The 25,420-nt window shown below is 42.5% G+C and overlaps 1 protein-coding gene across 3 annotated transcripts in view; it reads left to right on the top strand.

The window, feature by feature from the left end:
* Nucleotides 1–25,420, top strand: part of LOC149454046 (scaffold attachment factor B2-like) — an 85,909-nt gene that overhangs the window by 26,756 nt on the left and 33,733 nt on the right. For all 3 annotated transcript variants that reach the window (XM_089687896.1, XM_089687894.1, XM_089687895.1), the window contains exons 2-8: nucleotides 1,145–1,226; nucleotides 6,952–7,013; nucleotides 14,602–14,629; nucleotides 15,752–16,223; nucleotides 16,489–16,535; nucleotides 19,219–19,322; nucleotides 19,574–19,723. In XM_089687896.1, coding sequence (XP_089544022.1) covers nucleotides 1,145–1,226; nucleotides 6,952–7,013; nucleotides 14,602–14,629; nucleotides 15,752–16,223; nucleotides 16,489–16,535; nucleotides 19,219–19,322; nucleotides 19,574–19,723 — 945 coding nt within the window. The remainder of the gene's footprint in view (nucleotides 1–1,144; nucleotides 1,227–6,951; nucleotides 7,014–14,601; nucleotides 14,630–15,751; nucleotides 16,224–16,488; nucleotides 16,536–19,218; nucleotides 19,323–19,573; nucleotides 19,724–25,420) is intronic.

The raw sequence follows: 25,420 nt of genomic DNA, 5'->3' as shown, positions 1-25,420 counted from the left end.
CTATTCTCCTGATCTTCTACTTTTATATTGCATTCTTCTTTGTTCATGTAGCAGTTCCTCCAATTGGTTCTTAAGCTCTGTTTATTATTTGGGCATGCTTATCCAATTTACCGTCCATTTCTTCCACTCGAGACAGTACTTGTCCCAAGTCCTTATGTATTATTGCCATATCATTTTTTTGAACTAATTTTTTCTAGCTTTGCGAACATGTCTGCTATTTCCTCTCCTTTGTTCTTCCTTACTCCTTATATCCAATTCAGTCCATATGTAAAGTTTCTTTACCTTGACTCAGATATGTTTCCACTGACAAACTAGATTGGTCTCCACTATTATTCCCCATTACTGATTTTTCCACTGGCTCCCCTTTGCCTCTCAGGGGTCTGGCTTCCAGGACTTTTCTCGTGCGGGGACATGTAATTTTTTTATTGTACTAGTATGTGTCTTTGATGTCTTTACTCCACCACCTTTTGCTGATTTGCTTTTCACCAAGGAATTCCCTTTTCATTTTCAGGAATATCCTCTTCACTTGCTGTTTTGGCTGTGGGATAGGAAGTAAGGGTAAATCTCCCCATTGAGACAGAAAATTAACTTACAGGAGTGTTAACTCTCCCTTTATTCTATCCAAAATGGGGGGTAAAAAATGCTATGCCTATAGTTCTGCTTTAAAGCTTTGGCTACCTACCAGAGTAAATCACTTGTGCAATTGCTGGCTTTCTATCTCATTGGCGTTGGTGTGATGAATTCCGCTTCAGTCTTGGCTGTAAAGCTGAAATGTGAAGTTCAACCACTGTTAAGGTTGCCTGATTTTCAAAATAAAATAGGAGACTCCACTGACCACACCCACTTTAAAGAAAATAAAACACCCCCCCTACTCAGTGGTCGCACCCACAAATTACTGGTATTTTTATGTGGTGGTAAACTTAATTGGTGGAGGCTGATTCTCTTTGAACATTGTTGTCTTTCTTCCCTCTCCTGTGTGTGACAGTGATATTACAAAAAATTTAGATAAAATACGGCAGTACAAGGTTTATCTTAGTGAATAATGCCTTATGTCAAATTTCAGTTTTTTTACCAAAAGCCACAGTTATGCGAATATTTTGGATTTTTTTTTTTTTTAACATTTTGTATTCTGATTTCTTTAAAGGCTATTGAAGAGGAGGGAGGAAACCCAGATGAAATATGTTCTGAGACGCCAAGCAAAAAGACCCCAAAACGAAGCGGAAGAGGTAAATTTGAAGCTATGACGTTCCCAAGCCTACCGCTGATAGAAGATTCTCTGACCAAGTATTCTAAGCTTTTCAGGCTGGGCACTTGGGAACATAATTTTATGTGATGCACATCCTTTTATAAATGGCTGTTATTTTTAAAATAACAGTGGACTTGAGTAATGTTGATGCAGTATTGATTTTATGAGGCGTGCGCTTTCATGGTAGATTCGGTTTAAATTTTGCAGTGTATGTATATATGTGTGTGTGTATATGCGTTTTTTTTTTTTTTTCTCATGTGACAGCACTGAAGAAATTCTACTTTGCTACAATATAAAGTAGTGAGTGTATAGCGGTGTAAACTTGCTGTCCCCTCAAAATAACACAGCCATTAATGTCTAAACAGCTGGCAACAAAAGTGAGTACACCCTTTAGTGAAAATGTCCAAATTGGGCCCAAATTGCCAAGATTTTGTGTGACCATCATTCTTTTCCAGCACTGCTTTAACCACTTCCATTCCGGACACTTTTACCCCCTTCCTGTCCAGGCCAATTTTCAGCTTTCAGTGCTATCACACTTTGAATGACAATTGCGCGGTCATGCAACACTGTACCCATATGAATTTTTTAGCATTTGTTTGAGACCGATAAAGCTTTATTTTGGTGGTATTTATTCACCACTGGGATTTTAATTTTTTTTGCTATGTAAATGAAAAAGTCCAAACATCTTTAAGTGTTTTTCTTATAAAATTTTGCGAATAAAATTTCATTGTAAATCTTGGCCAAAATTTATTCCGTATATCTTTTTAGTAAAAAAAAAAATAACCCAAATTAGTTTATAACCAAAAATTATCATTTTTAAACACTTTTTTGCACATTTTTATTTTTTTTAATATTTTTTACATACTGTCACCCTAGCAGTACAGTGTCACCATGGTGACACTGTACTACTTGTGGGGGGTAATGAAGATTTTTTTTTTTTTTTTTTTGCACTGATTGCTTTTACAGCCTTTATGGGTGTAAAAGCAATCATTTCTCCTTCTCTTTGGCTGCATTCTTGCAGCCATTGAGAACTACTGTGTGAGCTGTGATTGGTCACAGCTTGTCACATGGTACAAGGCTGTTGTGAATAGCCTTGTACCATGTGACCTCTGTGATCATTCACAGATTTCACACGTAGTAAGCAATGATGTCAGAAGTGACCTATTGCTTACTACTCTGCATGTGATCACTGATTGGCCAATCAGTGATCACATGATCGGGACCTCGCACAGTGGTCCCGTCCGATCGGTGTTCCACTGTGTCCAGAGGACACAGCGGGCACCGGATCGGTGTGCGCGCGCACAAGTGGCGGGTGGGGAGGCCATTTATAAATGGCCACCCGACCCTGCACTGCCACTGTCCGACCGTTTATATACAATGGCCGTATGGAAAGTGGTTAACCCTCTTGGGGATGGCGCTCACCAGAGCTTCACAGGTTGCCACTAGAGTTCTCTTTCACTCCATGACGACCTCACAGAGCTGGTGGATGTTAGAGACCTTGCACTCCTCCACCTTCCATTTTGAGTATGCCCCTCAGATGCTCAATAGTTTTTTAGGTCTGGAGACATGCTCAGCCAGTCCATTGCTTTTACCCTCAGCTTCTTTAGCAATGCAGTGGTCGCCTTGGAGGTGTGTTTGGGGTCATGTTGGAATACTGCCCTGTGGCCCAGTCTCCAAAGGGAGGGATCATGCTCTGCTTCAGTACGTCACAGTACATTATTTTAAGTATAATACTTTTTAAAGAAGATAAGGCACTATATTCTATTTTATTACATGATAATCATGCACATGGAGAGGAAAATGAAAAAGGAGTGAGGAGACCCCCTGGAGGAGAGTGGGATAAGTTCATCCATCCAACTCCAGGAAAACAGACCACCTGCTGGAAAAAAGGGAAACACTCCATCCATCCATCTGGGACAGGGATATATATATCCACTCATCTTTAAGTCCATTTAAAGGGACACAGGTTGTTTTGACCTCACTTTAACGGTTTGGTCATATAAATCAGGTGAGCGTACACAGGTGAAGGAGCACATGAGAAGTTTTTTTTTTTTTTTTTTTTTTTTTGGTGTGGACTTTTTTCATATAAAATTTTTTTGTGATTCTGGGAACGTATTTGCAGCAGAATAGCACATCAATAGTGTGACTTATACAATATATTTTGCAACTTAATATTAAATTTTAAATAGCGTATGGTAGGAAAAACATTTTTTTGAGTTTCTTTATAATTTTAGTGGAGTGCGGCACATTTATTTGTTTTAGTCTTGGAGGTGTGTTTGGGGTCGTTTTCATGTTGGAATACTGCCCTGCGGCCCAGTCTCTGAAGGGAGGGGATGACGCTCTGCTTCAGTATGTCACAGTACATGTTGGCATTCATGGTTCCCTCAATGAACTGTAGCTCCCCAATGCCGGTTGCACTCATGCAGCCTCATACCATGACACTCCCACCACCATGCTTCTGTAGGCAAGACACACTTGTCTTTGTACTCCTCACGAGCTTGCCGCCACACGAGCTTGATACCATCTGAACCAAATACATTTATCTTGGTCTCATCAGACCACAGGACATTCCAGTAATCCATGTCCTTAGTCTGCTTGTCTGCAGGAAACTGTTTGCGGTCTTTCTTGTGCATTATCTTTAGAAGAGGCTACCAATTTGATGCAGTGTGCGGCGTATGGTCTCAACACTGACGGGCTGACCACCCCACCCCTTCAAGCTCTGCAGCAATGCTGGCAGCACTCATACGTCTATTTCCCAAAGACAACCTCTGGATATGACACTGAGCATGTGCACTCAACTTCTTTGGCCTACCATGGCGAGGCCTGTTCTGAGTAAAGCCTGTCCTGTTAAACTGCTGTATGGTCTTTGCCAAGACCCTGAAACTGAGCTGCAGCACGGTGGAAGTATTCTTGTAGCCTAGGCCATCTGAGGATCTGAAACCCAAAAAAAAAAAAAAAGAATTTTTGCGCTACACAGAGTTCTTTGTCATGAGGTGCCATGTTGAACTTCCAGTGACCAGTATGAGAGAGAGCGATAACCCCACATTTTACACACCTGAGACCTTGTAACACTGAGTCACATGACTCAGTGGGAGGGAAAATGGCTAATTGTGCCCAGTTTGGACATTTTGACTTGGGGGGTATACTCACGTTTGTTACCAGTGGTTTAGATATTAATGGCTGTGTTATTTTGAGGGGACAGCAAATTTACACTGTTATACACGCTGTACACTCACTACTTTACAATGTAGCAAAGTGTCAGTTCTTCAGTGTTGTCACATGAAAAGAAATATGTGAGGGGTCTATTCACTTCTGTGTGTGTGTGTGTGTGTGTGTTGGGTCCATATATAGTTGGACACAGGCACAATTTTTAGTTTTTTTTTTTTTTTTTTTTTTTTTTGTTCCCCCAGGTATTTGCCAAAACATATTGAAGCTATAGTTATATAATGGATATGGGCTAAAATTGCACACTCTCTCAGGTTTGATTTGAGAGTAAGTACATCCAAATTAGAGGAAGGCTTTAGGAATTACAGCTCTTAAGAGTAGCCATTCCCCTTTTGCAAGGGACCAGAAGTAATTGGGCAATTGATTCAAAAGCTGTTTCATGGCCAGATGTGGGCTACTCCATTGTTTCTTCATCAATTAAACAGGTAAAAGGTCTGGAGTTGATTTCTAAGTGTGGTATTTTGCATTTGGAATCTATTGCTGTGAACCCTCATCTGTTCAAAGGAGCTGGCCATGCAAGGCTTCAAAAACTAAACCAATCCATGAGAGAGGTAACATTAGGTGTAGCCAGATCAACAGTTTGGTACATTCTGAGGTAAGAAGAACGCACTGGTGAGCTCAGCAACCTAAAAAGGCATGGACGTCCATGAAAGACAACAGTGGGGGATGATCACAGGATCCTCTATGGTAAAGAAAACCCCATTCACAACATCCAGACAAGTGAGGGACACTCTCCAGGAGGTGGGCGTATCGTTGTCCGTCTACAATCAAGAGAAGACTTCACGAGAGCAAATATAGAGGGTTCACCACAAGGTGCAAACCATTCAAAGGCCTGAAGAATAGCAAAGTCAGATTAGACTTTGGCTGTTTTTAGATGTTTTTTGGCAGACCAGTTCTGGAAAAGCATTCTTTGGATGAATGAAACGAAGATTAATCTGTACCAGAATGATGGGAAGAAAAAAGTATGGAGAAGGCTTGGAACAGATCATGATCCAAAGCACACAATGTCACCTGTAAAACATGGTGGAGGCAGTGTGATGACATGGCCATGCATGGCTTCCAGTGGCACTGGGTCATTGGTGTTTATTAGCGATGTGACAATCAGAAGCAGCCAAATGAATTCTGCAGTGTCTAGAGATATACTGTCAGCCCAGATTCAGCCAAATGCAGCAAAGTTGATTGGATGGCACTTCACAGTACAGATGGACAATAATCCAAAACACTGCAAAAGCAACCCAGGAGCTTTTGAAGGAAAAGTGGAATATTCTGCAATGGCCAAGTCAGTCACCTGATCTCAACCCAATTGAGCATGCATTTCACTTGCTGAAGGCAAAACTAAAGGCAGAAAGGCCCACAAACAAAGAACAAGGCAGTTAGAGCCTGACAAAGCATCAGAAAGGAGGAAACCCAGTCTTTGGTAATGTCCATGGGTTCCAGACTTCAGGCAGCCATTGCCAGTAAATGATTCTCAACAAAATATTAAAAATTAACATTTTATTTATGATATTCATTTGTCCAATTACATTTGAGCCCCTGAAAATGGAGAGTGTATAAAAATGGTTGCAGTTACTAAAATTTGTACTTGATATTTATGTTCAACCCCTTGAATTAAATAAAAATGAAACAATCTAAAATGTGCAGATTTTCAGCTTTATTCTGGTGGCATGGAGAAACACAAGTATGAAAATTGTGCCTGTGTCCAAATATATAGAGGTGTGTGTGTGTGTGTGTGTGTGTGTGTGTGTGTGTCAATGGCTTGAAACATTCCAAAGACACTTCAGATAATGTGACATAATGTAGCGGAATTTATTCAATCGCTAATTCTAACAGTCAACATGGTTTTAATTTAAACGCAGTGCAACTAGCACAGCTGAACTTAAAGCGGAGCTCCACGGAAAAGGGGAATTTACGCTTTAAAGCTTTGTCCCGGATTGGCGCCTTTAGGGAGTGTGTGTTTGGAGGGAGCAGGTACCCACTCCCGGTGCAATTGGAAGCAGACGTTCCCCCAAAGACTACGGGGCCATTCACAAAGTGCGATGGTACATGCGCACTAGGCACCTGACTGTGAAACGGGAAGCTGTTACAGCCGGGTGCCCACACTGAAGATGCCGAGGAGAGAAGACAGCGGTTAAACCAGCCGTGGAGAGGACACCGCTGGACCGAGGGATAGATGTCTTTATTTTAAAAGTCCACAGCTACAGTTTTTGTAGCTGCTGAGGTGTGTTTGTGTGTGTTTCCCCAACTGGAACTCCACTTTAATTTTAATAGGTGTAATGGTGTTTCTTTATACAACCGTTGCCTTATTTTGCTTTGAACGGTTTATGCCTCAAATTGTGTTTTTTATATTCTATTTTAGTCAGCCAATTCTTCTATGTTTTAGCACGGACAACGTATCTTATTCCTAACACTTTGCTTCCTAACAGCTGTAGTTAATACTGCTATCTCATTTTTATGCCATGTTTTTTTTTTTTTTTGAGTAGTTCGAAAACAAGAGGAGGAAACTGAAGATAATGGCTTAGAAGAAGATTCAGGCGATAGCCAGGTACTAAATCTTGAATGGATATAATTCAGATTTGTTGTTGCAAAATAGTTGAAAAAAAGGTTTCTGCTTCACCTGGTAGATTTATTCACTTTTCTCTTCATATTCAAAACAAACACCTGAGTGTTCCAATTCGTGTGTGTGTGTGTGTGTGTACTAGCTCTGCCTGACAGGAAATGCAATCAATAATTGACAGTTTAAATTCCCCGCCCTTCCCTCCACTCATCAGTTTTTGATGGTTTCCCTGGCAGTGAAACCTTTGGTGTTTTTTGTGAACCGGAGGGTGGGGTTCCCTCCTGGGGGGTAGACAGCCGGGGAAGGCAGGTGTTTACTCACCCACACCAGGGGTCTCACTTGTGGGAGTTTCCCAGGCACAAGGGAAGTGTGCCCAGCATTTCAGGGATGGGCGCCCTTCCTCCATCTTCCAGGGAGGCATGTCAGGAGAGGACTGGGACCGCAAGACGCTTCTTGTGGGTATGTTGATGCCTGACCAGCATTGGATCGCACGGCGCATCCCTGTAGGGAGGGCGGGGTGTTTGCAGTGAAGTCTCACTGGTTCCCCCAGTAAGAGCCCAGGGCGCAAGACCGGAAGTAAGAGTGGTAAGACTGTGGTCCAAGCCTCGCTCCTAATAAGACTTCTGGCGTGGATGGGACTTCAGGTTTAAAGAAGGTGCCATTTGGCATTTTTTCCCTATGTGGCTGGTGAGCCTCCAGGAGTTACCCCTGGGAGTGGGGACCCAGGAGCCTGGCGAAGGCGGCTCAGTACCGAAGGGCACTGCTAAGATGGAAGGCTGCCGCCAGTGGGAAGAGAGGAGGGTGGTAGAGACCTTACCCACTCCCCCTACAGGTGTACTAAGGGGGAAGGGAATATTTGTTAACCTGGGCCTGTTTTATCCCTCTAGAGCCATATGGAACTCCCCAACAGAGTGCCCCCAAGACGCCTAAAGTGCCAATGCTGCTACTATGGCCCCAGCCCTGGCATTCACCTGCATCGCTAGGAATGCTGACTCTTGGATGCATAGAGTAATTGACCAAGTCTTGCGGGGTACAAAGGAAAAAGGGGACGCCCAATCAGAAGATGTTGTTGGTAAGGCAGTAGCCTACCTAGCAGATGCTGCGGTGGTGATGGTCAGAACATTCTTAACTCAGCCCGGAGGGCAATGTGGGTTAAGACCTGGAAGGGCCATCAGACATGAAGAACCGGTCTCTGTGGTTTACCCTTCGAGGGTTCCTTTTTGTTTGGCTCAGAGCTGGACCAGGTGTTACCTAGATCTGCCGAAAAGGGGGATACGTTCCCTACCAAGGCTAAAAAGGATAAGGAAGTTTTTTTTCATGTTTGAGCCAGTGGCACAGATTTCGGTTAAAATTTTATCTTAAGTTGGCCTTCCTTCTAGCCATCACAGCGGCAAGAAATATAGGTGACCTTCGGAGTCTGTCAATCAAGGAACCCTTCCTGGTGGTAGAGAAAAGTACCAGTTACACTTACCGGTAACGATTTCTGGAAAATCTTCCAGGATGGCAAGCCTACTTCCCACCCGTGTCCAGTGTTGGTTATTTGAAGACAGATTACCTTTTGTGCACCAGAGTGTGGGATTACTCTTCTATAATTGAGGAGTGGAGGAAAGTGCAGGGAATTTAAATTGTCAGTTGTTGATTGTGTTTCCTGTCAGGTGGAGCTAGTCATCTCTCTGGTTTGCTGTCCTGAAAGATTTTCCAGAAATACCATTACTGGTAACTTACTTTTCCCTTATATCTGAAAAGTGTGGTGTGCATTTGTATTCAGCCCCCGTGAGTCAATACTTTGTAGAACCACCTTTTCAGTGCAATTACAGCTTCAAGTCTTATTGGGGATGTCTATCAGCTTCGCACATTTGGAGAGTGCCATTTTTGCCCATTCTTTGCAAAATAGCTCAAGCTCTCTCAGATTGGATGGAGAGCGTCTGTGAACAGCAAATTTCAAGTCTTGCCACAGATTCTCAGTTGGATTTAGGTCTGGACTTTGGTCCGTTCTAACACATGAATATGCTTTGATCTAAAACATTCCATTGTAGCTCTGGCTGTATGTTTAAGGTTATTTTCCTGCTGGAAGGTGAACCTTCGCCCCAGTCAAGTCTTTTGCAGACTCTCTGTTTTCTTCTAAGTTGACCAGCTTCCCTGTCCCTGCTGAAGAAAAGCATCCCCACAACATGATGCTGCCACCATGTTTCCCTGTGGGGATGGTGTGTTCAGGGTGATGTGCCGTGTTCGTTTTCCGCCACACATAGCATTTTGCTTTTAGGCCAAAATGTAAAATTTGGGTCTCGGCTGACCAGAGCACCTTTTTGTTTTTTCCACGTTTGCTGTGTCTCCCACATGGCTTCTCGCAAACTGCAAAGCGGGACTTCTTATGGCTTTCTTTCAGCAATGGCTTTCTTCTTGCCACTCTTCCATAAAGGTCAGATTTGTGGCATACACGACTAATAGTTGTCCTGTAGACAGATTCTCCCACCAGAGCTGTGCATCTCTACAGCTCCTCAAGAGTTAGCATGGGCCTCTTGGCTGCTTCTCTGATTAATGCTCTTCTTGCCTGGCCTGTCAGTTGTGCCATACACTTTCCATTCGGATGATGGATTGAACATTGCTCTGTGAGATGTTCAAAGCTTGGGATATTTTTTTATAACTTAACCCTGCTTTAAACTTCTCCACAATTTTATCCCTGACCTGTCTGGTGTGTTACTTGGCCTTTGTAATGCTGTTTGTTCACTAAATTTCTTTTACAAACCTCTGAGGGCTTCACAGAACAGCTGTATTTATACTGAGACTAAACTACACACAGGTGGACTCTATTTACTAATTAGGTGACTTCTGAAGGCAATTGATTCCACTAGATTTTAGTTAAAGCTATCAGAATAAAGAGGGCTGAATACAAATGCATGCTACACTTTTCAGATATTTATTTGTAAAAAAAAGTTTGAAATCCATTTATCATTTTCCTTTCACTTCAGAATTATGTGGCACTTTGTGTTTGGTCTATCGCATAACATATTTACGTTTTTGGTTGTAACATGACAATGTGGAAAATTTCAAGGGGTACAGGTACTTTTTCAAGGTGTGCATTGCATATTAAAGAACTATGGGATAGGTTGAATAATTAGCACATATCACAAATCGGCTGTCCTTTCTTTCTTTCTTTCTTTCTTTCTTTCTTTCTTACCTCCTTTTTTTGTTTTTCCACCATGTGCACTTCATCTTTCATGTAGCTCACAATAACAGTCCATTTTTTGTGTTTGAAAGTTTAGATGGGGTAGATACAATCTCAGCAATCTACCCTATCTCTGCCCCTATTCCTGCATGTGCACACTGTGTTTACAGAGTCTACAGTTTGAGGCTGTCTGTAAACAAGTGTGCAGTATCTCTGTATAAACAGTTTGAGGGCTCATGTACACTGCAGCTGGTAAACTCACATTTAGGGAGCTGTTCAGCTCTTCTTTTCTTTTTTTCTTTTTTAAAGCAGCCCCTGAACACACCCTAATGTTTTCCTATGTGTCCATGTACACATCTTCATTTACAAGCAGTTGAGTTTAGTCGTTTTTTTTTTAACGCAACAAACTTGCATTCAGATGTCGCTTCTATCAGCGTTTCAATAACAAAACGCTGCAAATCGCGTTTACAAGCGTTTGCTTTTGAATTTTTTTTTTTTTTTTAAACTCTTCCAGTTTCCAATGCTGTCTAGAGCCTTTTTTTCATCATGAAAGATGCATGCAAAGAGTTTTCAAAGTGCTCAGATGGACAAAACACTTAACAGGATATTCCTACCAAGCTTGTCACACATTGTAATGACCAATTCACACTTCAGACCTCTCCCACCCTTGGAAACAAAAGATATGTTAAAGCACCATTCACACCTCAAATTCCTTATGATGACCCCCTGCCAGGTGGCCTTAATGACTCACTGGGGCAGGCACCTTTCCCACCCTTGGAAACAAAAGAAATGTTACTGAGCAACTCGCACCTAATTATCTCAACACATACTGCTGTCTCTGCTTCTACTGTGTGTATTTCTCTGAAATAGTTAATAATTTACCACTTTTTCAGTGCATTCTGGGCATTTGGGAGGTTCTCCTGTGTTTTTATCTTTAAAAAACGCTTCTAAACGCGGTATGCTAGCGTTGAAAAACAAACATATGTTTTTACTGCGGTTTTCCTGCTGTCAATTTACAGCGTTCAGAAGTGTTCTCCAAACGTCCCGTGTACATGAGCCCTGAGGTTTTTTCTGTATATCCAATGATAAAGCCTAGATCTCTACACTGTTGGCACAAAGTGCATATTCCAGGCTTTCTGTAAGAGAATTGGATAACAGGTGTGTGCTATGTGGGGAGTAGGAGCTCTTGCTATTGCTGCTGGCTTCTGTGTACTGAAGATCAGAATAGCCTGAACAGGAGGGAGAGCAGCTGTTCTGAGTCTTGGGAGGGAGCAGACGGTCCTAGACCCGACATCAATTATAACTAAATTATACACAGTTTTTTTTGTTTTTGCTTTTTTTGTTTCAATTAATCAGAAAAATCTCAAGGGAAAAAACAAGCCAACTAATTCATTTATGAAAATAATTGTTGCAGCCCTAAATTCTAATTTTTATGGGCAGCACAGTGGCTAAATGGTTAGCACTTCTGCCTGGCAGTACTAGGGTCATTGGTTTGAATCTCAACCATGGCACCACCTGCCTGGAGTTAGCATGTTCTCCCTGTGCCTGCATGGGTTTCCTCCGGGTACTCCGATATTCTCCAAAGACATGCTGGTAAGTTAATTGAATCCTGTCTAAATTGGCCCTTGTATGTGTATGAATGTGTTAGGAACCTTAGATTATACACCCATTGAGGGTTAGGGACTGATGTGAATATGTAAAGTGCTGCATAATTGACGGTGCTATAGAAGTACCTAAAATAATTTCTCATGTCTTTATTGAACACACCCATTAAACATTCACAGTGCTGAAGAATGCTGAACCCTTACAGTTAAATTTGGCAGTAGTGGCTACATGCAAGCGTGTTCGGTTGCTCTGGATCATTCAGGAGGAATTCTTGACCTTTTTTACATTTTTACAAAACTGCTTCAGCTCAGACACATTTTGTAGGATGTCTGGTGTGAGCGGTTCTCTTGAAGGTTGTTTTTTTGTTTATCAGCTTAAGCTCATTGTTTGTTGTTTTGACTTAGATGAGAATCAGATCACATTTTATGGAACATTACTGCAGAAAACCAGTTAATTACATATTCATGTACTTTTCCTTGCCACTGTATGGAATGTGATGGTACATCTTTTTGCACAAGCTGATACGAGGGGGAGGGGTAGGACTTACTTTGGAACTTTAGTCAGAAAATGAAAGTCCTACTAGATCATTTCAGGCTGGCCCCATTTGCAAGTGTAGCTATGTAAAACAATAAAAATAAGTGCCTATACAGTTTAAAATCCAGTAATGCACGGTCTCACTGCTCTGCACATGCTCAGTTCTCCATATTTTACACTATGTCCAAAATGTAGAGACCAATCTGCTGACAGCCTAAAGATTTACTGATTTTTATGGGCTTTGGACTTCAGCAAAATGGCAGCCTCCAACAAGAAAGAGAAACGAGTAATTGTGGAGGCAATTTACAGCACATAATGTAGAATGTATGTTCCTTGCTAAAAAAAAGTTATTTGTAAAGTTCGTTTTTTTTTTTTTTACACTAGGGAACTTCTTGCGGGACTGCGGCGGGCATTCTGACACTGGGGGGAACTAATTTGGTTTCGCTGACATCCCCAGTGACCCCAATACAGTGATCAGTGCTAATAAAAAGCACTGACACTGCTAGGAAGGGGTTAACGTGCAGCAATCAAAGGGTTAACTGTGCTGTTTACTACGTGGGCTGTCTGTTTTACTGTAAGCACACTGCTTTTTATGGCTCTGCTAAGCAAAACCATACAAAGCAGTGTGTAGGAGCTCATGTCAGTGATCTGCCCCCTGCCCCCCCCCCCCCCCCCTTCTCGGTATGTTTTTTGCAGCTGGCCTCTGGCAGACTGCAAGCTGCTCCTGAATAATTTGAACTGAGAAGTAACTCAGTTTGTGAGTTTACTTTCACTGACATTCAATGCTGAATGCCAGCTTCTACATTTAACCCTTTAAGACTGTTAATGTCTGATTTACAGCTGATGAGATCAGCCATCACAGCACAGGGTTATATATGGTGAGCATTACCTTCCCATCCTCTTCTGAATAGAAGAGGAAACCTTTTTGTTTTGGAATGTTCTGAGAAGATATTTAGGCAGTGCTTTATTTAATGCTATGTGAGAACCTGTAACATATAAAGCAGGCGTTCTCCGCTTTTTGCAAATTGGAAATAACGGTTACTCTGCAGACAGTTGGCGACTTCTGCGCACTGTGCGCTTCAGCATGCGCTGACCCCGCTCTGTCATTTTATGTAGTTTACAATTGTGGCTGAGTTGATGTTGCTTCCACTTTGTTATAATACCACTGACAGTTGACCGTGGAATATTTAGTTGCAAGGAAATTTCACGGATGGACTTATTGCATAGGTGACCACCTATCACGGTACCACGCTTGAATCACAGAGCTCCTGAGAGCGACCCATTCTTTCACAAAAGTTTGTAGAAGCAGACTGCATGCCTACGTGCTGGACTTTATACACCTGTGGCCATGGAGGTGATTGGAATACCTTAATCCAATGATTTACATGGGTGTCCCAATACGTTTGGCAATATAGTGTATCTAAGTGTTCCGCTGCAAACTTGTGTGGCTATGGCTTTATTGCTGCCTTTATGTCCTCCCATTGGAACGCCCTCAATTTGGGCTTTGGAGGTATATCAGCACTACCATAGTGATAAAACGTTTTGCTTCCACACTACTGCACTGATTTTAATGGGGACAAGTGCTATTTGTCCTTGTCCACTGGGGGGATTTAACAAGTATTTCTAACATCTGGTGAGGGTGGTTCTTTAAGGGAAATGGGGTCTGGGCTGAGGACCACAAAGTCCAAAAAAACAGGTCTGACTTTTTGGATGTAGCTGTGTAATTTTATCGTACAGATATAGATATATTCATATTTATTTTTTTTTTCTTTATACACACTTTATAGGTATTTTATAAAAGATGACCATGTCAAGTTTAATAAGTAGCAAATATATCAAGGTGTTTTGTTTTACCTTTTTGAATCCCGGTTCACACTGATGCATTACAGGGTTTGCAGTGACTCCAGTTCGTTTCCTGCAACACCCCAAAAACTGTTTACAAAACTTAGTGCAATTGGCTGATTCTGATCCCATGAACACCCATGTGCTCTGATTCCAGTGCAAAAAAAAGTGCATGCACCACCTTTTTGTGTGGGTACAGTGCACTTTGAGCCTAACCAAATGAATGGAGTTAAATCGCACTGCGAAGAGTCGTATGTAATTTGAACAGGGATGCAGTGTGATTCCTGTCTGAATCACACGCGGTTCCCCCCACCACATCCGTGTGAAACGGGACGGACAGACTGTTTTATATGCTGATGCTAGACTAATTAAGATAACAATTCTAACCTTCTTTTTTTTTTTTTTTTTTTTTTTTTTTTTTAAATACAGGAAAATGAAGAGACAAGTTTGGAACAAGGTACTGTCTAATATGGCACCCATGTCCTACAGTTTATGGTGGGGTTCATAAGTTTAAAGTGGACCTGTACTCAAATGTTAACATTTTAACTGCTTTGCTGGCATGAATAAATCCTTAGTGTTCAAATACCAGTTCTAGAGAAAATGCTGTTCACAAAACCAAAGACCTAGGTATCTGACAATGTTATCTGTGCTGAAAGCAAGTTCAGATTATTTGGTCTTCCCCAACAGCAGAGATCATGTGACCAGATACATAGGCTTTGTCTTGTGTTAAGCCCTTGGAAGCAGTGTTTTCCTCTAGAAAGGCAAATATTTCAAGCCTTCTGTTTCTATATGTTAATCTCTAAAAATCTATTGACATTTGGCACAAGTCCACTTTAATGTGCCTACAGTTCAGTTGAGCTTTGGGCCACAGAGATTGGAAATGTATATTGCCAGATCTGTGAAATTCATCTTGATTACTTATGTTAGCTAACTATATCATTTTTAAGCAAAGTAACCTTTGGACTTCATAGATCTGGAGTTAGAAGGAACATTGAGCTTTTAGTTAACCCGCACTACGTCACAATTGCAATGACAGTGAAATCCGTGGCTGCGAGAAGATAGAGGTAAATTACAAAGAAGCATTCTTCTGTCTTGGGATTTAAGCTTTTATTTGCTTCATTCTTGCTTTCCGGATGTATGGAAGATTACTAAATGCTCAAAATGGAGTTCACAAACAAGATGGATTTTTGCTGAAATTGGAACATTTATCTATGAAATACTTAAACAAAGTAATGGACAATTCCAGCGGTCTAGAAGAACAGAGAACATCCACACGTCAAGTTGGGACTAGCTTCAAGACCAGAAGCATGTCGTGTTTGCAGCTTTTCTTATAGGTTTGGCCATGTTTGGTGTTTAGTTGGCTATAAACGTTAGGCTTGGTGTGTAAATATGTGGAATATAAATAAATCTATAATATATATATATATATTTTTTTTTATTAAAATAATTACATAACGCAACTTTCCAATCTCTGTGCCTAGTTTTCTAATTTGGCAGTCATGCCAGTTCCACGTTTTTGTAATTTTGTTTTTTTCCCTGGTCATTAAATTGTGCCGTTCTATTCCTATTAAATCTATAGAAAATGAGAAAGAGCTCGAGATATTGGGGGAAAGTGATAAATCTGAACAGCTTAAAGAAGAGGCTCCAGAAGTGGAGGAGTCAGTTGATCAAGATAATAGTTGTATTGAATCCGAGAAGACCAAGGAAGAGGAAGACGAAGATGTGTTTGTCACCATTGAATCTGCTGATAACACATTAGATTTAGATGGTGAAACAAATAAAGTGTGTGAAGCTGAAGAAACTTTAGGTTCAGATGATAGCGAGTCTTTAGAACAAAGTATGATAAAGGACACGGACTCTGAAGTAGCCATAGATAGCACAGGTGGCCAGAGTAGCCAAGTAGAACCCAATCTTGATGAGAACATGGAAGATGAGATGAAGGCACAGCCTGAGGAAGAAGCTAAAGATGGTGAGCAAGCACTGAAGAGTGAAAACACAGAATCCGCATCTACTAAAGTATCCTCTGCAAAAGAGGACGATCAGAGAATGAGGTTTGTTTTTTTTCTCAGTATTAGACCAGATTTGTTTTTCTTTTCAAAGGTGCTTTGAAATATGGTTTTCTTTGGCATATTTTCTATAGTAAAGCCAATTAGACTTTTGAGATTTTCCTTTTCATGTCAATTTTTATACTTGATTTTGTTTGTTACAAAATCTTAACATAATTTTAATGTTTTGCATGTCTCTTACACAAACATTTGTGGACAGCCATATGTTGGGTCTTGAAAACAATTGTTGACTAGTATTCTCTCTCTTTAGTTTGACTGAAGAGGAAGCTGACAGGAACCTAAAAACCGATGAAAAGGGTATGTGTGATGTACTTTGTTCCTTGGCATTGAAGAGGTCATAATACTGTTGCATGCTTAAATTTAGCGTTCTATCTAAATTACATGTTTAAATTTTGTAAGAGAAACATTGTAAACTAGTTTAGGAAACTGTATATTAAATGTATACTGTATACAAATCTTAAAGCTGAACTCTAGTTGCAGACAAGACACAAATTTTAATGCAGCTTTTTATTACATTTTAAACGTGATTTTGAAATGCAAGCAGTGTAAGTTCCGGGATTCGCCCTGGCTTCTGCCTCTTGCAGTACCTGTCAGCCTTTCTTAGACTGGGAGAAGGCATAGCAGCACAAGGAGTCAATCACTTATGCTGCAGGGCTCATGTGCAAACAAGGAACATTGCTGATAGGAAGAGAGCAGGGTGATAAACTCATTAGTCTGCCACTTTTTTCTTTCACTGTCCAGTCCAAAGTCTGGGAGATTGGCATGCCTTGTAAAGTTAAATTAAATGCAGCATGCAGAGCTATGCTGTGTGGCAGAACAAGCCGTTCAGAGCCCATTCACACTTGTGCGACTTTTCATGCGACTTTGAGGTCCAAAGTCACACTCTGTTTCCCAATGAATACCATTCTTATCTGTGCAACTTTAAGTTGCAGCGATTTTGAAGTTGCACAAGTGTTAAAGGGGCCTAAATCTTAGGAGTGCATGGAAAGAAATTAAAATCTTTGGCAGAAAAAAGAGCCCTTATCAGTTTCAAGAGCTGTTTTCCTTCAGTTCAGCTTTAACCACTTGCCGACAGATATCCAAATGGCGGCTACACTGTGGCCGGCCAGTTCTGGGAGGACGTCCTATGACCTCCTCCCAGAACACGTGCACCCGGGGATCTCCGTGATCGCTGTGTCCTATGGACACAGCTGATCACGTGATGTGGTAAAAGGCCAATCACAGCGGCCTTTTACCACGTGGTCAGCAGTGTCCAATGACTCTGCAGATCACCAGAAAATGCAGTTGCCGGTTATCGGCTACACTTTCCTCAGGCCGTGACAGCATGAGGAAAGGACTGCCGATAACCGGCAATTGTCAGAGGACGGATCGGCACCGATCATCAGGGCACTGATGATCAGTGACCTGATGCCCCACAGTGGAGAGTGCATACTACCAAAAGAAAGCTTTGTGTGAAATGATAAAAATATCATCTGGGTACAGTGTTGCATGACCGCGCAATTGTCCTTCAAAGTGCGACATCACTGAAAGCTGCAAATTGGCCTGGGCAGGGAGGGGGTATAAGTGCCCGGTAGGCAAGTGGTTAATACAGTTTATATTTTTTTTTATAATTTTCACATTATAGGAACAAAGAATCGCTGTTGTGGAATTTAACTTCACTTAAAAGCAAACCTATTCCTCAAAGTATTGAAGTCAGAGAGTTGACATAAGACAGGCAGCTGAAGTTTTCTTGAGGATGTAAAAGTTGGCAGCTACTTTATCATGATGAGTTTACTTTAAAATTAGCGTTCTTAGGAGTTTCCACCATGGAACTGTGCGTTTTGTGTGTGTGTGTATGGGGAAAAAAGTGGTGTTTTTTTTTTTTTTCTATGTATGTGTACACTGCCAAAATGTATTGGGGCACCCCTCCTAATCATTGGTTTCAGGTGTTCCAATCACCTCCATGGCCACAGGTGTGCAAAATAAAGCACCTAGGCATGCAGACTGCTTCTACAAATATTTGTGAGACTGGGAGCTCTGATTTCAAGCGTGGTACTGTGATAGGTTGCCACTGTGTTCATCCGTGAAATTTTCTTGCTACTAAATATTCCATGTCAACTGTTAGTGGTATTATGACAAAGTGGAAGCAACTGGGAACAGCAACTCAACCATGAAGTGATAGGCCAGTTAAAATCACAGAGCTCGGTCAGCGCACAGTGAGCAGAATTCACCAACTGTCTGCAGAGTCAATAGCTAAAGATCTCCAAACTTCGTGTGGCCTTCAGATTCGCACAACAACAGTGCATAGAGAGCTTCATGGAATGAGTTTCCATGGCCGAGCAGCTGCATCCAAGCCTTACATCCCCAAGTTCAATGCAAAGCAGTAAAGCATGTTGCCACCAGACTCTGGAGCAGTGGACACACGTTCTCTGGAGTGACGAATCGCGCTTCTCTGTCTGGCAATCTGATGGATGTGTCTGGGTTTTAGCGGTTGCCCAGAGAATAATGCTTGCCTGACTGCATTGTGCCACGTGTAAAGTTTGGTGGAGGGGGGATTATGGTGTGGGGCTGTTTTTCAGGGGTTGGGCTTGGCCCCTTAGTTCCAGTGAAAGGAACTCTTAAGGTGTCAGCATGCTGAGACATTTTAGACAATTTTTTGCTCCCAGCTTTGTGGGAATAGTTTGGGGATGGCCCCTTCCTGTTCTAGCATGCCTGAGACCAGTGCACAAAGCAAGGTATGCAGACGTGGATTGAGCGATTTTAGGGTGGAAGAACTTTACTAGCCTGCACAGTCCTGACCTCAACCCGATAGATCACCTTTGGGATGAATTAGAGTGGAAACTGCGAGCCAGGCTCTCGTCTGACATCAGTGCCTGACCTCAGATATGCGCTTCTGGAAGAATGGTCAAACATTCCTAAACCTTGTTTACAGCCTTCCCAGAAGAGGTGTGTGTCTTTTTAATAAAGATTGCACAAAAATGTATTTGTTTTATTTTGCTAGGGCAAATTGGGGCAAACAGCTCTGGCAGGAATCTTTGGGTTAGTGGCCTTTCATCTACCACAAGAGCAACAGACTTAAAGAATCTCTTCAGCAAATATGGGAAGGTATGTTTAATATTTTATCCTAAAATGTCAAGTGTTTTATTTGTCTGACCAGATGTTTCTTTGATACTTTAACGTCTGTGCTCTCAGTTGCTAAACTGTAATATTTTTTTTCATTTCTGCTCTTAATAGTAAAATAACGAGAAGGTTATAAACTTGTATACACCTATTTTGTGTTCAACAGTATTGAACAATTGACACAACTTTAAATAAAATGTGCACACTAACCATTTTTCTTTTAATACAAATTTAAGGTTGTTGGTGCCAAGGTGGTAACTAATGCTCGCAGCCCTGGTGCTCGTTGCTATGGATTTGTAACCATGTCGTCTTCAGAGGATGCAACAAAATGTATTAATCATCTACACAGAACAGAGCTTCATGGAAGGATGATTTCAGTGGAAAAAGTATGTGTTTTTATTCCTTGGATTTTCTCATTTAAAGCTGAAGATCCAGCCTTATTTTCAGGTTTCCACAGTTGTGTAGGATCCTCTCCTGTACTGAAATTGCTTACTCTGAATGGGTCAACTAGGGTGGGCAAAATATAAGCGAGCTTAAGTTTTGAATGTTCAAGAAGAAGTAAAAGACCTCAAAGCAGTGATGCTGTATCTCATTGCCCTAGCTTGTGGTTTTTACTGGTGTTTGCTTTTTTTTCTTCTTTTCCTCCCTTTGTGATATGATGTGCTTGTGACAATGGTCATCAATTACCTATTGCTGTGCCTAGAACTTGTTCCACAATTGGGAATGTTTATTCATTGTGTGTGGCAATGGCACATCTATATTAACCACTTCAAGTCCTTAGGCCATACCTGTTCCTGGGATCTCATGTGATCGGGGAGCCCAGGATCACGAAGACCTGTTGGTCCAGTAGAACATGGATTAAAGGCAGGTATATTCGTACCCTCCCCTCCTCCGTGGTGAAAGAAACCAGAAATGACAAAATCCTTGTCGCTTTTGGTTGCAGTTTACAAGCCATTACCGGCTTGTAAACTATCTGATCAAACAGAGTTGGGTTTGTTCAGATGCTTTTGAGGGCAGAGGGGCGATCTGGGGTCTAATAGACCACAGGTTGTTATTATTATTATTATACAGGATTTATATAGCGCCAACAGTTTGCGCAGCGCTTTACAATATAAGGGAGACAGTACAATTACAATACATTTCAGTACAGAAGGAATACGAGGGCCCTGCTCGTGGAGCTTACAATCTAAAGGAAGGGGGAGGTGATGCAAAAGGTGATAGCTGCGGGGGATGATCTGGCGGAGGTGATTCAAGTACTGTTCTTAGGTGGAGGTGGGGTAGGCTTCCCTGAAGAAGTGAGTTTTCAAAGATCGCCTAAAGGCAGACAGGGTGGGGGCTGATCGGACATGCTGTGGTAGGGAGTTCCAGAGGTTAGGAGAGGCACTGGAGAAGTCCTGGAGGTGAGTGTGGGAGGAGGTGATGAGGGAGCTAGAGAGGAGGATATCATGGGAGGAGCGGAGTGGGCGATTTGGGGGTATCTGTGGACGAGGTTGGTGATGTAGCTAGGGGCAGTGTTGTGGATGGCTTTGTAAGCTGTGGTTAGTATTTTGAATTTTATACGTTGGGTTAGTGGAAGCCAGTGGAGGGATTGGCGGAGAGAGGCAGCAGTCATTGATCGGTTGGTAAGGTGTATGAGTCTAGCAGCAGCATTCATAATAGACTGAAGGGGGGGGGGGAATAGCCTGTGCAACGGTAGACCAGTGAGGGAGTTGCAGTAATCGAGGTGGGATATAACCAAGGCGTGGATAAGTTTTGTGGTGTCATTGGTCAGGGGCGGATTTTGGAAATGTTCCGGAGGTTGAGGCGGCAGGATTTAGCCAGTGAATGGATGTGGGGCCCAAAGGAGAGGTCAGAGTCTAGGATTACGCCTAGCACCCTGGCATGAGGGGAAGGACCAATGGTTGTGCTGTTGATCTTAATGGTAAAGTCGTGAGTGGGGGATCGGGGAGGAGGAAATATTACAAGCTCAGTTTTTGAAAGATTGAGTTTAAGGTAGTGATGTGACAGCCTTGCTGATATGTCGCTTAGTAGATTTGTGATACGTGAGGGGGTGAGCTGGAGAGTGGAGAGATAGATCTGGGTGTCATCAGCATAGAGGTGGTATTGGAAGCCATGGGAGGTTATCAGTTGGCCCAGGGAGGAGGTATACAGAGAGAATAGGAGGGGCCCAAGAACAGAACCTTGGGGTACCCCAACAGAGGGAGTGGAAGAGTTGTATGTGACACTGAAAGTGCGCTGAGAAAGGTAAGAAGAACCAGGAGAGAGCAGAGTCACGGAGGCCAATGGAGTGGAGTTTACTGAGGAGGAGCGGGTGGTTGTGTCAAAGGCACCAGAAAGGTCAAGGAGTATGAGTATGGAGTAATGGCTGTTGGTTTTAGCAGTTAGTAGGTCATTAGTGAGTTTTTTAGTAGGGCAGTTTCTGTGGAATGTTGTGGGCGGAAGCCAGACTGTTGGATCAAGAAGGTTGTCGGTGAGGTAGCAGTTCATACGGTTGTGAACAAGGCGCTTGAGAAGCTTGGAGGCAAACGGGAGCAGAGAGATGGGTCTTAAGTCATTCAAACAGGTGGGGTCCAGCGAGGGTTTTTTGAGGATGGGGGCAACCAGTGTATGTTTGAGTGGGGAGGGAAAGGTGTCCATGGAGAATGAGAGGTTGAAGATGTGGTCAGATCTTTCGGTATAGAGTACTAGTCACTGCCCATGCTATCACAAGGGATGTTGTTCATCCCTTGTGATGGCCATAAAGTTGATCCAAGAAAAAAATCAAGACAGTGTTAAAGAAATAACATGATTAAAATTTTTTTTTTTTTTTTTAAAAAGCACTCCTGTCCTCTGCTCATGAGCAAATGTGAACGCGCAGTGTAGCTCCTGCACGCGTATTTAAACAGTGATCGTACTACACAGAGGTATCTTTGTGAATGTCAGAGAGAGCAATAATTCTAGCACCAGACCTCTTATTTAATTCTACATTGGTAACCTGGAAAGTCTTTTAAAGCGTCGCCTATGGATAATTTAATGTACCATCGTTTGTAGCCATTCCCCAGGCGTGCACAATTTTTAAAGCGTGACATGTTTGTTTTTCTATTTATCTAGCGTTACCTCTTTTATACACTGATTAAAGTGTTCCTTTAATTTTTTTGAGCAGAGTATAACATCAAGTCAATTAAACTTTTGTGATCTTGATCTGGTCAGTTTTACAACTCCCTCTGCTACTTGTCAGTTTGTTGCTTTGATGGTAATGAATTTAACAGGTGCACTAGATGGGCAACAATGAGACGACCCCCAAAACAGGAATGGTTTTACAGGTGGAGGCCACTGACCTTCCCCCCCCCCCCCCCTCCCTCTTTTCTGACTTTTTTCACTAGTTTTGCATTTGGCTAGGGTCAGTGTCACTACTGGTAGCATGAGGCGATACCTGGACCCTACAGAGGTTGCACAGGCAGTCCAACTCCTCCAGGATGGCACATGCCATTGCCAGAAGGTTTGCTATGTCTCCCAGCACAGTCTTAAGAGCAAGGAGGAGATTCCAGGAGACAGGCAGTTACTCTAGGAGAGCTGGACATCAGCAGGACCGGAATCTGCTCCTTTGCGCAAGAAGGAACAGGATGAGCACTGCCAGAGCCCTACAAAATAACCTCCAGTAGGCCACTGGTGTGAATGTCTCTGACCAAACAATCAGAAACCGACTTAAATGAGGGTCCCCTAATGGCCCCCGACGTCCCCTAATGGGCCCCGTGCTCACTGCCTGGCACCATAGAGCTCGATTGGCATTTGCCATTGATTACCAGAATTGGCATGTCCGGCACTGGCACTCTGTGCTTTTCACAGATGAGAGCAGGTTCACCCTGAACTCGTGACTGACGTGTAAGGGTCTGGAGATGCCGTGGAGAACTTTATGCTGCCTGTAACATCGTTACATGACCGTTTTTGGTGGTGGGTCAGTGATGGTTTGGGGGGCATATTCATGGAGGGACACACAGACCTCTACAGACTAGACAATGGCACCCTGACTGCCATTGGGTATCGGGATATAATCCTTGGACCTATTGTCAGACCCTATGCTGGTGCAGTGGGTCCTGGGTTCCTCCTGGTGCATGACAATGCCCAGCCTCATGTGGCGAGAGTATGCAGACAGTTCCTGGAGGATGAAGAAATTGATACCATTGAATGGCCCACACACTCGCCTGACCTAAATCCAATAGAACACCTCTGGGGTATCATGTTTTGGTCCATCCGAAGCCGCCAGGTTGCACCTGCGACTGTCCAGGAGCTCTGTGATGCCCTGGTCTAATTCTGGGGGGAAACTCCTCAGGACATAATCTGTTGTCTCGTTAGGAGCATGCTTCGACGTTGTCCAGGATGCATACAAACTGAGTACCATTTTGAGTTGCTGCAATGAAATTTCAGCAAAATGGACTAGCCTACTGCATCATTTTTTACTTTGATTTTTGGGGTGTCTTTGAATTCAGTCCTCTGTAGGTTGACCATTTTAATTTCCTTCAAACGATGGGGCATCCTTACATTTCTAACATGTTACCCAGTCCTTATCAGTATAGATACAGTGGGGCAAAAAAGTATTTAGTCAGCCACCAATTGTGCAAGTTCTCCCACTTAAAAAGATGAGAGAGGCCTGTAATTGGCATCATAGGTAGACCTCAACTATGAGAGACAAAATGAGAAAAAAAATCCAGACAATCACATTGGCTGATTTGGGAAGAATTTATTTGCAAATTATGGTGGAAAATAAGTATTTGGTCACCTACAAACAAACAAGATTTCTGGCTCTCACAGACCTGTACCTTCTTCTTTAAGAGGCTCCTCTGTCCTGCACTCATTATCTGTATCAATGGCACCTGTTTGAGGTTGTGGAGAGGTGTCTTTTTATACTGATAACAAGTTCAAACAGTCACACTCCAAACTCCACTATGGTGAAGATCAGAGCTGTCGAAGGACACCAGAAACAAAATTGTAGACCTGCACTAGGCTGGGAAGACTGAATCTGCAATAGGCAAGCAGTTTGGTGTGAACAAATCAACTGTGGGAGCAATAATTAGAAAATGGAAGACCTACAAGACCACTGATAATCTCCCTCGATCTGGGGCTCCACGCAAGATCTCACCCCGTGGGGTCAAAATGATCACAAGAACAGTGAGCAAAAATCCCAGGACCACACGGGGGACCTAGTGAATGACCTGCAGAGAGCTGGGACCAACGTAACAAAGGTTACCATCAGTAACACTACGCCGCCAGGGACTCGGATCCTGCAGTGCCAGACGTGTCCCCCTGCTTAAGCCAGTACATGTCCGGGCTCGTCTGAAGTTTGCTAGAGAGCATTTGGATGATCCAGAAGAGGATTGGGAGAATGTCATATGGTCAGATGAAACTAAAATAGAACTGTTTGTTAGAAACACAACTCGTCGTGTTTGGAGGAGAGAGAATGCTGAGTTGCATCCAAAGAACACCATACCTACTGTGAAGCATGGGGGTGGCAACATCATGCTTTTGCTGTTTCTCCACAAAGGGACCAGGACGACTGATCCATGTACAGGACAGAATGAATGGGGCCATGTATCGTGAGATTTTCAGTGCAAACCTCCTTCCATCAGCAAGGACATTGAAGATGAAACGTGGCTGGGTCTTCCAACATGACAATGATCCCAAACATACCGCCCGGGCAACGAAGGAGTGACTTCGTAAGAAGCATTTCAAGGTCCTGGAGTGGCCTAGCCAGTCTTCAGATCTCAACCCCATAGAAAACCTTTGGAGGGAGTTGAAAGTCCATGTTGCCCAGCGACAGCCCAAAAACATCACTGCTCTAGAGGAGATCTGCATGGAGGAATGGGCCAACATACCAGCAACAGTGTGTACCAACCTTGTGAAGACTTACAGGAAACGTTTAACCTCTGTCATTGCCAACAAAGGATATATAACAAAGTATTGAGATGAACTTTTGATATTGACCAAATACTTATTTTCCACCATAATGTGCAAATAAATTCTTTCCAAATCAGCCAATGTGATTGTCTGGATTTTTTTTTCTCATTTTGTCTCTCATAGTTGAGGTCTACCTATGATGCCAATTACAG

The sequence above is a fragment of the Staurois parvus genome, unplaced genomic scaffold (assembly GCF_062004578.1).
Source record: "Staurois parvus isolate SC_StPar_1 unplaced genomic scaffold, SC_StPar_1.0 ptg000439l, whole genome shotgun sequence".
Taxonomy (NCBI): Eukaryota; Metazoa; Chordata; class Amphibia; order Anura; family Ranidae; genus Staurois; species Staurois parvus.
The sequence above is the reverse complement of the archived record's forward strand: the minus strand, read 5'-3'. Positions and strand labels throughout refer to the sequence as shown.